The following is an 18,173-nucleotide window of genomic DNA, read 5'->3' as shown; positions in this document are numbered from 1 at the left end:
CTCTGAGGACAATAACCATGTCTTCTACCTCTAAGTTTCTATCCCTAACTTTCAGAAGCAAAATTTGTTAACTGTATCAGTGAGATGGCTGAGAAACATAAATCAATCTTTTTTTTCTGGAAGCTTTGACTGGTTGAGTGTTGGTTTTACTTTATGAGGCATTCCTCTTTGATTTAGCATACAGACTTGAGAAAAAAATAACTCAACTATAAAACAGGCCTTTGGCTATTTTCCTATCTTTACCCACTTAAAAGGAGTTAAGATTTCAAGCAAGATTTGAATGAGAATATAGGTACATTGGCAGATGTGAGGTAGGGAGTTGTTATAAGCATAGAGGGAAGTAAATTAGAAGAGTAGAAGATAAAACAAAGAAATAAAGAGAAACTTGGCTCAGGTGAAAGGAAAGGGTGGGAGAGAGATGTAGGAATTGGTAAAAAGTATAAACAGGGGTCACAAATGCAGCATATTAATTAGCAGTCTTAGAGGGAAGTCTTATAAAGAAGATTTTGGCAATCATAACATGTGCAGATTATAGAAAAAAGCAATTATCTGATATGAAAAAGTTATAATATGAATTGAAGACTAAGAAATATGAACACCCAGACAAATATTATGAAAGAGACGGTACGGGGGGAAGAGAGAATAGGAATGAAGACGCGAGATATAGGAAGTGATTCTATGTCAACTAATGAGGGAATTACTGAAGGATTGGAGATAAAAGGAAAAATAAGTCTATCACTCTCAGTATGAAAAAGTGACTGTGAGAAACTGGAGATCTGGCTAAGAGATTAGGATAAAGTAAGAAAAGTGGGAGCTGGTGAGAAAGAAAAGTGGGAGTTAAACATATGCAGATAGCCTCTTCAGAGCAACGTAACTGAAATTATTCAGGAAATAGAAAAAAAAGGAGAATGTTTTCATTTTGAAGATGGGAAAGTAAAAATACTAAAAAGAGGCAGTGAAAGAAAACCAAAAGAGGGAACTATCTTCAGGTTGAAAAAGTGGAATCAAGTATATGAATGCCTGTTTATATAAATAAACATGCAATGAATTAACAAAATTGTCAAAACAAGGAGTTCAAATAAAAGCATTCATTAAAAACAGCACTATTTAAGCTTCTGGATTTGGCTCCCATGAATTTAATTTCTAAAAAAGCTTTCAAAAAAGTTTTTGCAAATTTGCAAGGAAAATTATTTATTGCACATTTTGCCACATTTCAAAGAAAAGGAGCTCAAAGTCTATTTCCTTCTTCATATATACTAGAAAAAGCAGTATTAGAAGAATGGGAAAAAGAACAAAGAGGTAAAGAAAAGCTTGGCTCAGCTGAGAGTTAACATGGGAGTGTGAATGTATGAGGAGGCAGAAAGGAAAGGAGAGACTACAGATCATTATTTCTGAGTAACATAATAAAAATTAGTTTTTCGATAGAAAGTTTGAGACTGGGAACAAAGTAGTCAAAATCACTGGCATGAAAAGTCACTGTTTTTGCAACAGAAATGTTTGCAAGATTATAAGTGCCTTACACTATGCAGAAAGGAAACTGGTCAGTTTTGGTAAGTGCTTTAAATCTGGCAACTAGTGCAAAACCATGCAACAAATAATTTGGAAGCTAGTGCAATAAATTTCAAGTCACTTGGGGAAGTCTTCCAGCTTATTAAGCTATAATCATCATCAAGTCCCTGCAAGTCATTCAGGAATTAATATGTACCAATGTCTGGGTTCTAGAAGTACAAGAAAATAAGCAGAGAACTTTGGGTTGCTTTTCCATATAAACAGAGGTTTATCATCTGACAGCCTGAACATCCAAGGTCATGAATCAGCCTACATATGGGAAGATCTATAGCAATAGAAACGGGCTTCCTTGATGGCTCAGAGGTAAAGAATCTGCCTGCAATGCAGGAGCCTCAGGAGACATGGGTTCAATTCCTGGGTGGGAAGATCCCCTAGAGGACGGCATGGCAACCTACTCCAGTCTTCTTGCCTGGAGGATCCTATGGACAGAGGAGCCTAGTGAGCTACAGCCCATAGGGTCACAGACAGCTGGACGTGACTGAAGTGACTTAGCACGCATGCATAGCAATAGTAAATTGGGGAAAGAATACTGCAGCTGCAGGACAGAACAAGAGAGTTAAAAATATCAAGAAACTCAAATCATTTTTTGAATGTCTATAGCTGATTAAGGTAATGTTCTACACCCTGTTAAAGGTCTGTGCAGTTTATAGCACTCTGCCAGATAAATAGCAACAAACTTCTGAAAGAAACCATCACCATAGTTGATATGAAATATTTTTTATTAAATGATACAGCAAGATAACAAAAAGCAAAGTTCTATGATTTTAGAAAACAGACAACCTGCGGGTAATGAACTGTTCCTGAACCAATTATTTTTGGATGGATAGAGATAGAGCATGATTGATGTCAGAGATGAAAAAATATCCTAGCATGTCATACATATAGTCCAACCACCGACACATTCATCTATTCTATAGTATCCCTGATTGGAAGCCTAGCTTTTCCCTTTTTAACTCTAGAGTTATCCCAAGGCAGCCTATTGCATTGGTGCGAATTTCTACTAATTAGAAACTTATTTCTTTTTTTTTTTAATTAATTTTTTTTTATTTAATTTTAAAATCTTTAATTCTTACATGTGTTCCCAAACATGAAACCCCCTCCCACCTCCCTCCCCATAACATCTCTGTGGGTCATCCCCATGCACCAGCCCCAAGCATGCTGTATCCTGCGTCAGACACAGACTAGCGATTCAATTCTTACATGATAGTATACATGATAGAATGCCATTCTCCCAAATCATCCCACCCTCTCCCTCTCCCTCTGAGTCCAAAAGTCCGTTATACACCGCTGTGTCTTTTTTCCTGTCTTGCATACAGGGTTGTCAATGCCATCTTTCTAAATTCCATATATATGTGTTAGTATACTGTATTGGTGTTTTTCTTTCTGGCTTTCTAAAATATTTTTACAATTGACCCATGAACAACACAGAGGTTAGAGGTATCGACCCCCACGCAAGTCAAAACTGCATATAACGTCATAGTCAGCCCTCCATGTCTGCAGCTCCACATCTGCAGATTCAACAAACTGAAGACTGTATAATACTGTTGTATTTATTGGGGAAAAAAGCCACATAAAATGGACCCATTCAGTTGAAACTCCATGTTGTTCAAGGGTGAACTGTAAATTTCTAGATGTTATATAATTAAAGCTGGCTTCATGAGCTTATGACCTATCCATAGGGCCTCATGCCAGAAGGACCCCATGCTTGCTTTAATACTTTTTAACATAGAGCCCTGTACATTTTCTTTCTTCTTCCCCCTGCATTATCATTTTGCACTTGAGCCCAGAGTGGTTATCTCTGGGCAGCAGGATGATAGGTGGTCATTATTTTCTTTTTCACACCTATACATATTTTCTGAAATGAACATTTTTTTAACCTTTAAGATAGAAAAATGAAAGTATTTCTTACACACTTAAAAAAATAAAAAAAAAAAATAGAAAATGATGGTCTTCCTTAGGGTAAATACTACTTTTGCAACTTTGGAGCCATACAAAATATATGCTCTATTCAATATGGTAGGCCTTCAAATATTATTAATATGATTATAGTTCTCTTGTCTCCCTGTGCTTATTCTTCTCATCTCCTGGCTTAAAATACACCTAGTTCTTTCATCTGTTTGTTGTAAGAGATTGTCTGAGTCTCTTATTATTTCTCTTAACATACCTATTTGTTAAAGTCTCATAAAATGTGTCTTTCAAATCTGAATATGAGATAAGATCTGAACAAATGGAGGTTTTTTATACTGTAGGCTACATGGTTCTATTAATGCTGTCAAAGATCATACTAGCTTTCTAGTCATGATGTCATATTATCATCATACTACCCTTGTGATAAATTAACCTACTTTGACCTTTTTCACAAACACAAGCACCAACCTAGGTATTCTCTATCCTGTACAGTTGATTAAAAAAAAAAAAACCGATAAATACAGTTTACATTTACCTATGTTAAATTTCATCTCATTGATTTCAACTGAGCTTTTAACTTGTCCAGATATATCTGAATCTTGACTTTATTTTCCATGATAGTGATTCTCAACTGTAACTGCAAGTTTGAATCATTTGGGGGAGGGGTTTTTTTAAGATTTATTTATTTTAATGTATTTTATTTTTGGCTGTGCTGGGTCTTCATCACTCCACAGGCTTTCCTCTAGTGGCGGCAAGTGGGGGCTACTCTCTAGTTGTGGTTTGAGGGTTTCTAATTGTGGTGGCTTCTCTTGTTGCGGAGCATAAGCTCTAGTGTGCGTGGGCTCAGTAGTTGCAGCTCCCTAGCTTGAAGAGTTGGACACGACTGAGTGACTTCACTTTCACCTTTCACTTTCATGCACTGGAGAAGGAAATGGCAACCCACTCCAATGTTCTTGCCTGGAGAATCCCAGCGACAGGGGAGCCTGGTGGGCTGCAGTTTATGGGGTCGCACAGAGTCGGACACAGCAGCAGTAGCTCTAGAGCACAGGCTTAATAGTTGTGGCACAAGGGCTTAGTTGCTCTGGGGCATGTGAGATCTTCCCCGATCAGGGATTGAACCCATGTCTCCTGCATTGGCAGGCAGATTCTTTACCACTGAGGCACTAGGTAAGCCCTGGAGGAGTTTTACAAACTACTCAAGCTCAACTTTTAAAACCACTATAGCCTGAAGATTCTAATTTAATTCATCTGGGGTAGGGCCCAGGCATTCTATTTTTCCTTAACTGTGTTTTATAAAAACTTTCAAAAAGAGAATAATAAACTGAAACTTCTAGGTGCCCATGACATAACTTCAATAATTACCAACAGTTTGCCAATCTTCTATCATTATTCCCTCCTAGAGTATTTTAAAGTAAATCCCAAATATCATATCATTTTACCCATAAATACTCCAGTGTCATTTAGTTTGTTTAAAAAGGTTCTCAGTTGAATCTAACATGCAGTCAGTACTGAGAAAACTGATCTATGGTATTAACTGTTACTTTCAATTTTCAGCCACCTGCAAATTTGATAAACATTTTTTTTCTTATATTAGATTAATAATAATATGAACAAGTAGGCTGAGTGTTGGAGGAAGGGACGCTATAAAATAGCCAAAGCTTGGTACTCATTATCAATGTGCTAGTTTAGTACACTTTCATTTGACAAGTGGCTTTTTCTGCCTGTACACTAGATTGAGGACATTGTGTAAGGCAACACTGCTCCAGCTGCAGAAGTTATTAAAATGCACTTCCTAATACAAAGAACATTTAATTTCCATTCTAAGTAAAACACTCAATTATCAACTTTGGCCATAGAAATGACTGTTGAAACTTTATAATGGATTCTGTATCTTGTCTTCAGTTGCCAGGTTTACAAAGTCAAACAAGTACACCTTTACTGAATTTTTTATAATCTCAGGTTCATTAAATGTTGATGAACAAACTAATCGGTAAACTTAGTAGGAAATACATTCAAATAGGAGAAAGTAATGTTCTCAGTAAAGGCCATAGGTCTTCCTCTTTCTACTGCTTTTGCTGCCAGTTCTAAGTCCTTAAAACAAGATTGTGAACTCTTCTTTTACAGTAATCCAACAGACATAGTTGACATTTTGAAAGCTGTCAACTTTACACTAAAAGCTTTAGAAAAGTTAATAAAAATAATTATCTTGCCTTATTTTCCCTCTCCTTGCATTTTTTACAGACATTTACTTGAAAACTAGATACACATAAGCACTCATTTCATTTCCTAACTGAAAATAAAGCTTTGTTTCATTAAAGGATTTAGAATTTTGTAAAGGTAAGTAACTGAGCATAAATGGCAGATTACAAAGTCATAGGGAAAAAAAGAATATAAGAACTATCCATTAAATACAGTTATACTTCTAAAGATTAAATCAGAGAAATATGAGAATTGTTACCATCTTTATTTACAGCACCTTAATACACTTCAAAACTTACGCATCAAGGCACAAAAAGAATAACCCTCAGAAAATTAAAGAAAATAACAACATCTGAATTCCTAGGGGCAAAGCAAGTGTGGCAGCAAATGGAAACTCATATATAGTACAGAATTTTAAAAACATTGTTTAGAAGATCTAAGGCTGGCTATGATTTTGGTCAGTTTAAAACAAGAGGGCAACTAATTTAAGGATAAAAACCAACAAATGTGATTACCTCTTGTTTTAAAAGTTCACTTTTTTATACTGGAGTGAAAGAAAAAACAAAACCATCTAGACTGAATTCAAAGGGCAGTGGAGACAAAAAACAACAAAGGTTTCATTCTCAAGTCCTTTTGATTTTCTATCTCCAGTTTTCCAGGTTTTCCTCTTCTATAGATGAAGGCGTTGCTCTTCAACAGACCCGTCTGGTTGCTAAGGGCAATATATCTTGAGTTTCCTATTTTCAGCCATAAATAAGTGAATCTGGAGTACTTTCTGTATCCCCAACAACTGCCATCTTTTGCTTCTGCACTAGCATATTATTCCTCTCTACCAAGCCACATCCCAGATCTTGTTAGTGCTGAGAGATGGCCGATTTAATTTTAAAAAGCAATCCAAACTGGCTTTTGACAAGTTGCTCCACAGATGTCATGCTGGAATTCTGCCACCAAAATACCACCTATTGTTATTAATCACTGCTTTTAGGAAATCTTTGTATCATTTAACAGGAAATTAGATAAAGCATACTTTACACCAGATCTGGCCCTGGAAAATTGCTTTGGGAGTTTCAAATACTTGGCATGCATGACTATTCATAAGCCACTCACATCAGGCAGATATTATTACTGACTATCCCAATAATTATATATTTGCTTGCTTACTTATTATGTGTCTGTCCTACCAGATTATAAAGTCTGTGGGGGTATAAACTATGTTTGTTTTATTCACCTCTGTATACCCAACACCCAAACCAGTAGCCGGCTACCACCCATTTCTCTGCTTCATTTCTCAGTGAAATTCCTAGACAGAATTATGTATATTCAGTCTGTTTCAAATTATCGGCTTGGCTCATGTACTCTAGTCCCTCTGGTTTCTACTCATAGGTCACCTTAAGGAAGCATTCCTAAACCACAATTATCGAAACTACCAATCCTCTCCCCTCTCTATTACTATACCTTACTTTATTTTTTTTATAGCGTTTACTGCTACCAGCCATATATTAATTTGCCTCCCTCAACTAAAATGTTAGCCCCATGAAAACGGGGATTTTGTTTTGCTCACTGCTGTTGTCTGTAGCACCTAAAACAGGGCTTGATTTTTAGAAGTCACTTGGTAATTATCTGTTGAGTGAATGCATCTTGTAATATCATATTTAGGATTCACTCTTATCTGCAGTGCTCATATAGCAGCAGCAAAAGAAGGAAAACTGGGCAGATTTTCTAACATAAAAGTAATATAAAATCCATGTCATAGCTGTACAGCAACATGGGAAACAGTATAGTCCCCTTTATTTTATTAATTTTTAGCTTATTTTACATCCATACTCCTTCCACAGCTGCCCACCAGAAGCATGGCCTTTCACCAGCTGAATGGTTATTTCTTCTTCAAGTATTATGTTTTGAAAAATATAACAAAGACAACTACAGTTACACACACTCTTTGACACCACTCAGAAAGACAAGTGATGCTTGTATCTACAGAAGCACTGTCTGAGGACTTCTGGGTTTGGGGCAATAACAGATCAAAAAGAAATGCTGTCCTGCTATTTTAGTCTAAGTCCTGTTAAATATCACTGTTTTGATTTTGCAGTGTTATCACTGCATATTGTATAGATCATGGCATCCAGTCACATCACTTCATGGCAAATAGAGGGGGGAAGTGGAAACAGTGGCAGATTTCGTTTTCTTGGGGGCTCCAAAATCATTGGCTGCAGCCACAAAATTCAAAGATGCCTGCTCCATCAAAGAAAAGCTATGACAAACCTAGACAGCATATTAAAAAGCAGAGACATCACTTTGCCAACAAAGGTCCGTCTAGTCAAAGCTATTGCTCATCCAGTAGTCATGTATGGATGTGAGAGTAGGACTATAAAGAAGGCTGAGCACCAAAGGATTGATGCTTTCAAACTGTGTTGTTGGAGAAGACTCTTGAGAGTCCCTTGGACAACAAGGAAATCAAACCAGTCAATCCTAAAGGAAATTAGTCACGAATATTCATTGGAAGGACTGATGCTGAAGCTCCAATACTCTGGCCACCTGATACGAAAAGGTGACTCACTGGAAAAGACCATGATGCTGAGAAAGACTGAAGGCAGGAGGAGAAGAGAGTGACACAGGGTGAGATGTTTGGATGGCATCATTGGCTCAATGGACCTGAGTTTGAGCAAACTCCAGGAGATGGTGCAGGACAGGAAAGCCTGGCATGCTGCAGTCCATGGGGTTGCAAAGAGTTGGATATGACTGAGTGACTGAACAAAAACTACTCCAAATCAATTTCTATAAGTTGTTGTTCAGTCATGAAGTCATGCCTGATTCTTTGTGACCCTATGGACTACAGCATGCCAGGCTTCTCTGTCCTTCACCATCTCCCAGAGTTTGCTCAAATTCATGTCCATTGAACCAATGATGCCATCCAACCATCTCATTCTCTGTCGCCCCCTTCTCCTCCTGCACTCAATCTTTCTCAACATCACGGTCTTTTCCAGTGAATCAGCTCTTCATATCAGGTGGCCAAAGTATTGGAGCTTCAGCATCAGACTTTCCAATGCGTATTCAGGGTTGATTTCCTTTAGGATTAACTGGTTTGATCTCCTTGCTATCCAAGGGACTCCCAAGAGTCTTCTCCAGCATCACAGTTCAGCACTAAGGGCTTCCCTCATAGCTCAGTTGGTAAAGAATCTGCCTGTAATGCAGGACACCCTGGTTTGATTCCTGGGTTGGAAAGATCTGCTGGAGAAGGGATAGGCTAACCACTCCAGTATTCTTGGGCTTCCCTGGTGGCTCAGCTGGTAAAGAATCTGCCTGCAATGCAGGAGACCTGGGTTTGATCCCTGGGTTGAGAAGATCCCCTGGAGTAGGGAAAGGCTACCCACTCCAGTATTCTGGCCTGGAGAATTCCATGGACTATACAGCCCATGGGGTCGCAAAGAGTCAGATACCACTGAGTGACTTTCACTTTCAAGCCTTCTTTATGGTCCAACTCTCACATCCGTACATGACTACTAGAGAAACCATAGCTTTGACTATACAAACCTTTGTCGGATACAACATGGGAAAAGTAATTACCAGAAAAAAATGGTACAAATATAGATCTTTATTTGCTCTTCGGGTAAAGAAAATGGCACTAACAAAGACAGAAATATAGATCAATGGAACAACATAGAAAGCTCAGAGATAAATCCATATACCTATGGACACCTTATCTTTGATAAAGGAGGCAAAAATATACAATGGAGAAAAGACAATCTCTTTAACAAGTGGTGCTGGGAAAACTGGTCAACCACATGCAAAAGAATGAAACTAGAACACTTTCTAACACCATACACAAAGATAAACTCAAAATGGATTAAAGTTCTAAATGTAAGACTAGAAACTATAAAACTCTTAGAGAAAAACACAGGCAGAACACTCTCTGACATAAATCACAGCAAGATTCTCTAGGACCCACCTCCCAAAAGAAACTAAAGACGTGTATATAGAAAACTATAAAACACTGGTAAAAGAAATCAAAGAGGACACTAATAGATGGAGAAATATACCATGTTCATGGATCAGAAGAATCAATAGAGTGAAAATGAGTATACTACCCAAAACAATCTATAGATTCAATGCAATCCCTATCAAGCTACCAATGGTATTTTTCACAGAGCTAGAACAAATAATTTCACAATTTGTATGGAAATACAAAAAACCTCGAACAGCCAAGGCAATCTTGAGAAAGAAGAATGGAACTGGAGGAATCAGCCTGCCTGACTTCAGGCTCTACTACAAAGCCACAGTCATCAAGACAGTACGGTACTGGCACAAAGACAGAAATATAGATCAATGGAACAAAATAGAAAGCCCAGAGATAAATCCACACACCTATGGACACCTTATCTTTGACAAAGGAGGCAAGAATATACAAAGGAGAAAAGACAATCTCTTTAACAAGTGGTGCTGGGAAAACTGGTCAACCACTTGTAAAAGAATGAAACTAGAACACTTTCTAACACCATACACAAAAATAAACTCAAAATGGAATAAAGATCTGAACGTAAGACCAGAAACTATAAAACTCCTAGAGGAGAACATAGGCAAAACACTCTCTGACATAAATCACAGCAGGATCCTCTATGACCCACCACCCAGAATATTGGAAATAAAAGCAAAAACAAACAAATGGAACCTAATTAAAATTAAAAGCTTCTGCACAACAAAGGAAACTATAAGCAAGGTGAAAAGACAGCCTTCAGAATGGGAGAAAATAATAGGAAATGAAGCAAATGACAAACAACTAATCTCAAAAATATACAAGCAACTTATGCAGCTCAATTCCAGAAAAATAAATGACTGAATCAAAAAATGGGCCAAAGAACTAAATAGACATTTCTCCAAAGAAGACATACAGATGGCTAACAAACACATGAAAGATGCTAACATCACTCATTATCAGAGAAATGCAAATCAAAACCACAATGAGGTACCACTTCACACCAGTCAGAATGGCTGTGATCCAAAAATCTGCAAGCAATAAATGCTGGAGAGGGTGTGGAGGAAAGGGAACCCTCTTACACTGTTGGTGGGAATGCAAACTAGTACAGCCACTATGGAGAACAGTGTGGAGATTCCTTAAAAAACTGGAAATAGAACTGCCTTATGACCCAGCAATCCCACTGCTGGGCATACACACTGAGGATACCAGAATTGAAAGAGACACTTGTACCCCAATGTTCATCGCAGCACTGTTTATAATAGCCAGGACATGGAAGCAACCTAGATGTCCATCAGCAGATGAATGGATAAGAAAGCAGTGGTACATATACACAATGGAGTATTACTTAGCCATTAAAAAGAATACATCTGAGTCAGTTCTAATGAGTTGGATGAAACTGGAGCCTATCATACAGAGTGAAGTAAGCCAGAAAGAAAAACATGAATACAGTATACTAATGCATATATATGGAATTTAGAAAGATGGTAACAATAACCCTGTATGTGAGACAGCAAAAGAGACACAGATGTATAGAACAGTCTTTTGGACTCTGTGGGAGAGGGAGAGGGTGGGATGACTTGGGAGAATGGCATTGAAACATGTATAATATCATATATGAAACGAATCTCCAGTCCAGGTTCGATGCATGATACTGGATGCTTGGGGCTGGTGCACTGGGACGACCCAGAAGGATGGTACGGGGAGGGATGAGGGAGGGGGGTTCAGGATGGGGAACACGTGTATACCTGTGGCGGATTCATGTTGATGTATGGCAAAACCAATACAATATTGTAAAGTAATTAACCTCCAATTAAAATAAATAAATTTATATTAAAAAACAAAAATAAACAAATGGGACCTTATTAAGCTCAAAAGCTTTTGCACAATGAAGGAAACTATAAGCAAGGTGAAAAGGCAGCCTTCAGAATGGGAGAAAATAATAGCAAACGAAGAAACTGACAAAGAATTAATGTTCAAAATATACAAGCAGTTCATGCAGCTCAATACCAGAAAATCGAAAAACCCAATCAAAAAGTGGGCCAAAGAACTAAACAGACATTTCTCCAAAGACATACAGATGGCTAATAAACACATGAAAAGATGTTCAATATCACTCATTGTTAGAGAAATACAAATCAAAACCACAATGAGGTATCATCACACACTGGTCAGAATGGCTGCCATCAAAATGTCTACAAACAGTAAATGCAGGAGAGGGTGTGGAGAAAAGGGAACCCTCTTACACTGCTGGTGGGAATGCAAACTAGTACAGCCACTGTGCAGAACAGTGTGGAGATTCCTTAAAAAACTGGAAATAGAACTGCCATATGACCGAGCAATCCCACTGCTGGGCATACACACCAAGGAAACCAGAACTGAAAGAGACACACGTACCCCAATGTTCACTGCAGCACTGTTTACAATAGCTAGGACCTGGACGCAACCTTGATGTCCATCGGCAGATGAATGGATAAGGAAGTTGTGGTACATATACACAATGGAGTATTACTCAGCTATAAAAAACAATGCATTTGAGTCAGTTCTAATGAGGTGGATGAAACTGGAGCCTATGATACAGAGTGAAGTAAGTCAGAAAGAGAAACACCAATACAGTATATTAATACATATATGTGGAATTTAGAAAGATGGTAACAATGATCCTATATGCAAGGCAGCAAAAGAGACACAAGTGTAAAGAATAGATTTTTGGACTATGTGGAAGAAGGGGAGTGTGGGATGATTTGAGAGAATAGCACTGAAACATGTACATTACCATATGTGAAATAGATGGAGAGTGTAAGTTTGATGCATGAATCAGGGCACTCAAAGCCAGTGCTCTGGACAGCCTAGAGGGATGGAGTAGGGAGAGAGGGGGGTTCAGGATCGGGGGGCACATGTGCACTCGTGGGTGATTCATGTTGAAGTAAGGCAAAAAAACACCACAATACTGTAAATAAATTATCCTCCAATTTAAATTAATTAATTAAAAAATGCCACTAAACAAATCATTCCTTTATCAACAGATAAATGAGTGTCAAATTTTTTATCAGTTGCTCATGTTTCAAAACACAATTGACTCACGTAACAGTGCCATGAGATACTGAAGATAAGTTCTGTTCCCAGTTTACACGTGACAAAGCTTTTATAAAACAATCACAACTAAACAGACAAATAAAAATATTAAAGAATCAGGAAAGATAAAGGAAATAGGGTTAATGGGGTACATGGAATCACCGGACTAGGTGGTGCATTCATGCATTTATGGATTTTGGCTTGTAGTTGACTTACTTAAAAGAAAAATCTCATGAGGGTAACCCCTGGGGAGGGCAAATCACACTGTGCTCACTTCCCTTTCTAGGACATTTTGATACAGGTGAAATTAAGTAAAAATTACCTTCAAAGATTTCTTTGGATGATATGACAAGAACAAACAGGTCTGTAGGTTTTGAAAAATGAAGGTTGGTCAGTGTCATCACTTCTTAGTATTCTGTTTTCATTAGAACAAAATCTACTTGACATTAAATATTAATTTCCCACTTACATTATAAACCTCCAATATCTTAACCAAAAAAAAGAAAAGAAATCAACCTCTTTGCACACAATCCACATCATTATCACTTTAACTCTTGAGGATTGAGGATTCATGACCCTAAGGTGAACTGGAGTGGTGGTTCCCAGGCTACGTTTAAGGGAGGAAAGATCCGAGCAGCAAGCAGAGGAGGGAAAAGGGCAAGAGAGCAGTGTATTAACAGGTATGTGAAGAAAGACCTGAAGCTCACAGGTATGCACTCAATAATCCTTTCATTACTACCTAGAAAAAGTGATGACACTGACAATCCTTTATGTCTCAAAACCTCCTGCAAAGCTGTCCTTCATCATTCTACGAGATCTTTAAAGGCAACTGTTTACTGGATTTCACATGGATACACGTTCCAGGAAGGGAAGACGAGAGGGGAGCATACAGTGTGATTTGCCTCCCTAGGGGTTGCCCCATGGGATTTTTCTCTTTAATAAGCCAAAATGATATTTATTAATTTACACTGTGGTGGGGCGGGGGCGGTGGACTGGGTGGGAGGGTTGATCTTTCCTTATGTAAAATGAAATGTCAAGGCCACTATTTAGCACCCAGGTCCCAGTAATGAGATATCTGGAAGGCCAAAATTTTATCAGCTGGTTCCTTTGTGAGTATGGAATGTAGGAATATTTTGCTAAGGAAAACTTGAGAACATTTTCAGAGTTGGGTCCTTGAGTTGGGAATAGGGAAAAGGGAGAGAAAAACCTTGTATTTTTGAGGGATGGTCATGAAGAACTTTTTTAAAGGCTACCTAATTGATTTTTATGTGTGTGTTTATTTATGATAACTCACATAGTGATTTATTAAGTTTATATAAATATCATAAAATGGGAAGCTCATTTCAAATACTATCATGTTCTAGTGTTTACAGATAGTTTAATTTCAAAGTAGTGGTGCCAAGATGCAAAAAGGGATAAGGAAACATCCTCCATTTTCATGTTTTATTTCTTAGTCTAATTCTACATCACAAAAAAGTAAGGTCTACTGAAGGAGACTGTCAGTCAACACACAAGAACCTGCTCACACTATTCAGATATGGAAAATTCAAGAGTAAAATACTGGGTCTTCCCTGGTGGTCCAGTGACTAAGACTCTGAGCTCCCAATGCAGGGAGCCAGGGTTCAAACCCTGGTCAAGGAACTAGATCCCACATGCTGCCACTAAGACCCAGTGCAGCCAAATAAATAAAAATTTTTAAAAAAGAGTAAAATACTCTCAACAAACCATCTAAATTAAAGCTTCCTAATTGGCAGACCTTCCTAGGTCCCATACTAGAGTACTTAATAGAATGTAGCCCCATAATTTCACTCATGTAGTAGCTACCATCTGACAAGCAAATTGTTGATTTGTGCTTAATAAGCCAAATATGCATAAATTATTTTTAATTACATCAAGCCAAGTGGTAAGTGCCAGAGAAAAGTCATTACCCTTATCATCCAGGAGGAACAAGGAATACTGCAAGGTAACTGCAAAAATCTAGAAGGGTGAATTACTTCCCTAAATGAAAATCACTTTATCTGAAAAATAATCTTATGTATAAAAAATTTTTCACAAGATATTCTACCCTGCTGGGAACTAGGACAATTAAGTATGATACAATGGTAAGTAATCTTACCAAATGCTAAGATATCCACTAGAAGTGTTTCAGAAAATTTAGAAAAGGACTTCAGAATTCTAACTTCCAAGTTAGTCACCTGCTAAAACCATCCTAGGGTTCTCTATTGATCCAATTCCATTACTAGAATTTTTTTTAAAAGAGCCAACTAACTTCTCCAAATCCACAGCTAAATTCATTACATTGGTGGTGCTTATTGCCAATTATCACATGGCCAAGAAATGAAATCTTAAAAAAAAGTACAATATTAGCATCTCTAGGTGTTCATTTTCTTCATTAAAATAAAATGTATAAACAAAACTCTTAAAGGGGGAACATGTAGCATTGGATTTTAGCAAACAAAATGGACAAAGGCAAGCTTATACTGGCACAGAATCAATCTCCTATGAGAGTGAATCCAAATGTGTATTTGTGGTAAAGCACAGCAAAGCTGTTGGGTTCACAATTTTAAGAATACAGTAATTGAGCAGCCATGGAAATCAGCACACACTTTTGCTCTGGACCAAAAAGAACCAAATAAACCTTAAAAACAACTCCTTGCTCCATTCTGATCCATTTTAATTTACATGAAATATAATAGTGGTAGCTCTCATGTGGTAATTTCAACCATTCTACCACACCACAGATAAAGACAAATATGCTCAGATACGAACTGATCACAAAAATGGGGCTATATCTGTTCTCATCATACAGGTATGGCAGAAATCTTGGTTTATTTCTTCAGACAAACCCTCTCTTCTTTTACAGAGATGGGGCTAGAGTAAATGCGAATGGGTGGGAGACAGATAAGAAACTGGTGCAATTGATGCATGCTTTAAGAAAAAGCACGTCAAAGGAATTCCCTGGTGGTCCAGTGGTTATGACTCCCAGGCTCTCGATGCCAAGGGGCCTGGGTTCAATCCCTGGTCAAGAAACTAAAATCCCACAAGTCACGCGGCAACAAACAAACAAACAAACACTACAGCATCAAATGAAAACCCACATAAAACAAAGAGTGATTATATAAAGAAAATTTGCAACAAGTAAAAACATATTTACTACTACATAATAGTGATTTGATTCTCAAAAATCTGATTTACCTATTACTTTTCAGGAATACAGTAGTTGTAACAAAGTGACATAACAGGAGCAACAGAAAATTTCTGGTCAAATAAAATTATGGGGAAACAAAATTTTATGCTGTAACACTGGGCTGGAAAATATATTTTAAATATATTCTGATCTGTTTTCAATGGACTCAAATGGGCAAATTACATCACTGGGTAATTATGAACACTGATTCTCAAATTTTAATCTCGAAAATATATAAATCTATTAAATGGAATGACTCCTCTGCAAAATAACACTTCTAATTTTTGAAAATTATAAAGTGGCAAAACATGAAGTTTAATCAGGCAATTTTTGTGGTGGTATTTTCAAGAGGGCTCTTTTAGAAGCTGAATAGGACGAATAGGTCCTGCAAGATATTTTTTTAAATGTCCCATAGGACCTCAGAATTCTCACCACACTAGCCAGATCTTGAAGAAAAAGTAAATAATAGCACATGTTCATCACCATCTCAACAACACACATTGATTTGGTGCCTATAATCTTTCATTTCATCCTCTCAACTCTGAGGTAGACACCATTTAACAGAAGAAAAAAAAGCAATGCCTTCAGTTATTCAGTTCTAATTACAATTTGCCTGGTTTAGCAGTTACAGGTCATAATTATAATTTGCCTGGTTTGCTGATTATTTCCCTCAAACCCGACCCTCTGCCACTTATCTCGATTATGATCACTTCAAAGACAGGGAACTGAATATTAATTATCTTTGTATACTAGCATTCCATATGGCACCCAGTAGGCTCTTAAGGTTGAATGAATGAAAGAATTTGTCGAACATCATTCAACAGGAGACTATGATGGGACTAACAAGCAGGTTTTGAGACACTTCCTTCTCATTCCATCTCGCTGCTGAATTAATCCTGGACCATCACTTCAAGGCCACAATATCGAACTAGAAGTTGTCACGAAAATAAGCTCTGGTCTCTCCAGTGACCAAAAGTTTGCACCAAAAGTTTGCACCTGCCCAAGAAGGCTGGTCTCAAAGCAAAGTACCCAGACTAGACATAAATAGAGTTCTTGATTAGTAAATCAAAGAAGTGAAGGCAGGATGAATTAGGCGGGAAGAGAAACTTCCGTTAATTCAATCGGTTTGCTTTACAACCTTGGCTCTGAAAGAAAGGGCAGCCAGCGCCAAACACTCAAGAGAGAAACGAGTACAACAGTTACTTTGGGAGGGGATCCCAAGGATCGAAAACTTGGAGACAAAGTGAAAAACGCTAAATGGGGAGGAATTAGCAATTCTGAGACCTACTCCTCACCTTCCCCCCGCACTCAGACTCTCTCCACCCACCCCCCGCTCAACCCCGACTCCCGAATCTCTCTTTTGACGCCGATCCCCTTAGATGTGATTGGAGTTCCTCCCTTTCTCCTCATCCGTCCTCCCACACAATTACCCCCCACCCCAACCCCCAGGATAGTGGCTCAAGATGGGGGAGGAGGGGAGGTTGTGGGACAAAGTTAAATGCACAACTGCGAACTGGCCCTGATCACTAGCCTGAAAGCGATCTGCCCACGTCTAACGCTTGTCACCAGCCCCCTCCCCCATGGGTACTCTGCCTCTGAAAGAGCCCCTCCTTTACCTCAGATTCTTCCTTGGCTTCAGAAAGAACCCCCTGCTCCCTTTCGCCGTCCCACCCAAAGAGCGACTCCTGGTCCAGGGAGGCGTTCTTAGGACTCAGTGAGGGCGACGCAAAGGTGGTGGCCGGGGGAGAAGAATCCGAGTCCCACCCACCCCCACCCTCCCCGCCCAGGGCTGAGAAACAGGCGGCGGGCGGCGACGAGTAACTGTCCCTCACCTCCTTTAAGTACCAGCGAGGGTGGGGGTAACGGCCACAGCTTACCTGTGAGTCCCCCGCCGCCTTCCTCCCCGTAGCCCCGACGCCGCTGCAGCACGAAGTAGTCATTGGACCTTTCCATCATCCACAGCTTCAGCGCATTTTTCAGGAGCACCTCCTCGGGCTTCAGCCACATCGCGAAGAACTTTATGCCGCCCTGGAGCAGCCACCCAGATACCCTCCTCACCTCACCCCTCCACTCTTTTCCTCCCCTCTACTTCTCCTCCCACTAAATCTGCCTCAGGCGGCAGCCGCTCGAGTTCTGGTTTTCCACACTTCCCCCAACCCTCCCTTCTCTCCCACGTAGGCAGCGAGATTGCCAATTCCCTCCCACAGCGCTAACGCCCGACTGGGAAATAGTCCTGTTCCTTTCCCTTCTGGGAATTGTAGTTTG

General features: G+C 38.8%; 1 protein-coding gene across 1 annotated transcript in view; it reads right to left on the bottom strand.

The window, feature by feature from the left end:
• Positions 1–17,915, bottom strand: part of TBC1D8B (TBC1 domain family member 8B) — a 74,052-nt gene extending 56,137 nt beyond the window's left edge. The window contains exon 1 of the mRNA XM_068961932.1: positions 17,786–17,915. Within this exon, the coding sequence (XP_068818033.1) occupies positions 17,786–17,915 (130 nt within the window). The remainder of the gene's footprint in view (positions 1–17,785) is intronic.
• Between the last annotated feature and the right edge of the window lie 258 nt (positions 17,916–18,173).

This window comes from Capricornis sumatraensis, chromosome X (assembly GCF_032405125.1).
Source record: "Capricornis sumatraensis isolate serow.1 chromosome X, serow.2, whole genome shotgun sequence".
NCBI lineage: Eukaryota > Metazoa > Chordata > Mammalia > Artiodactyla > Bovidae > Capricornis > Capricornis sumatraensis.
The sequence above is the reverse complement of the archived record's forward strand: the minus strand, read 5'-3'. Positions and strand labels throughout refer to the sequence as shown.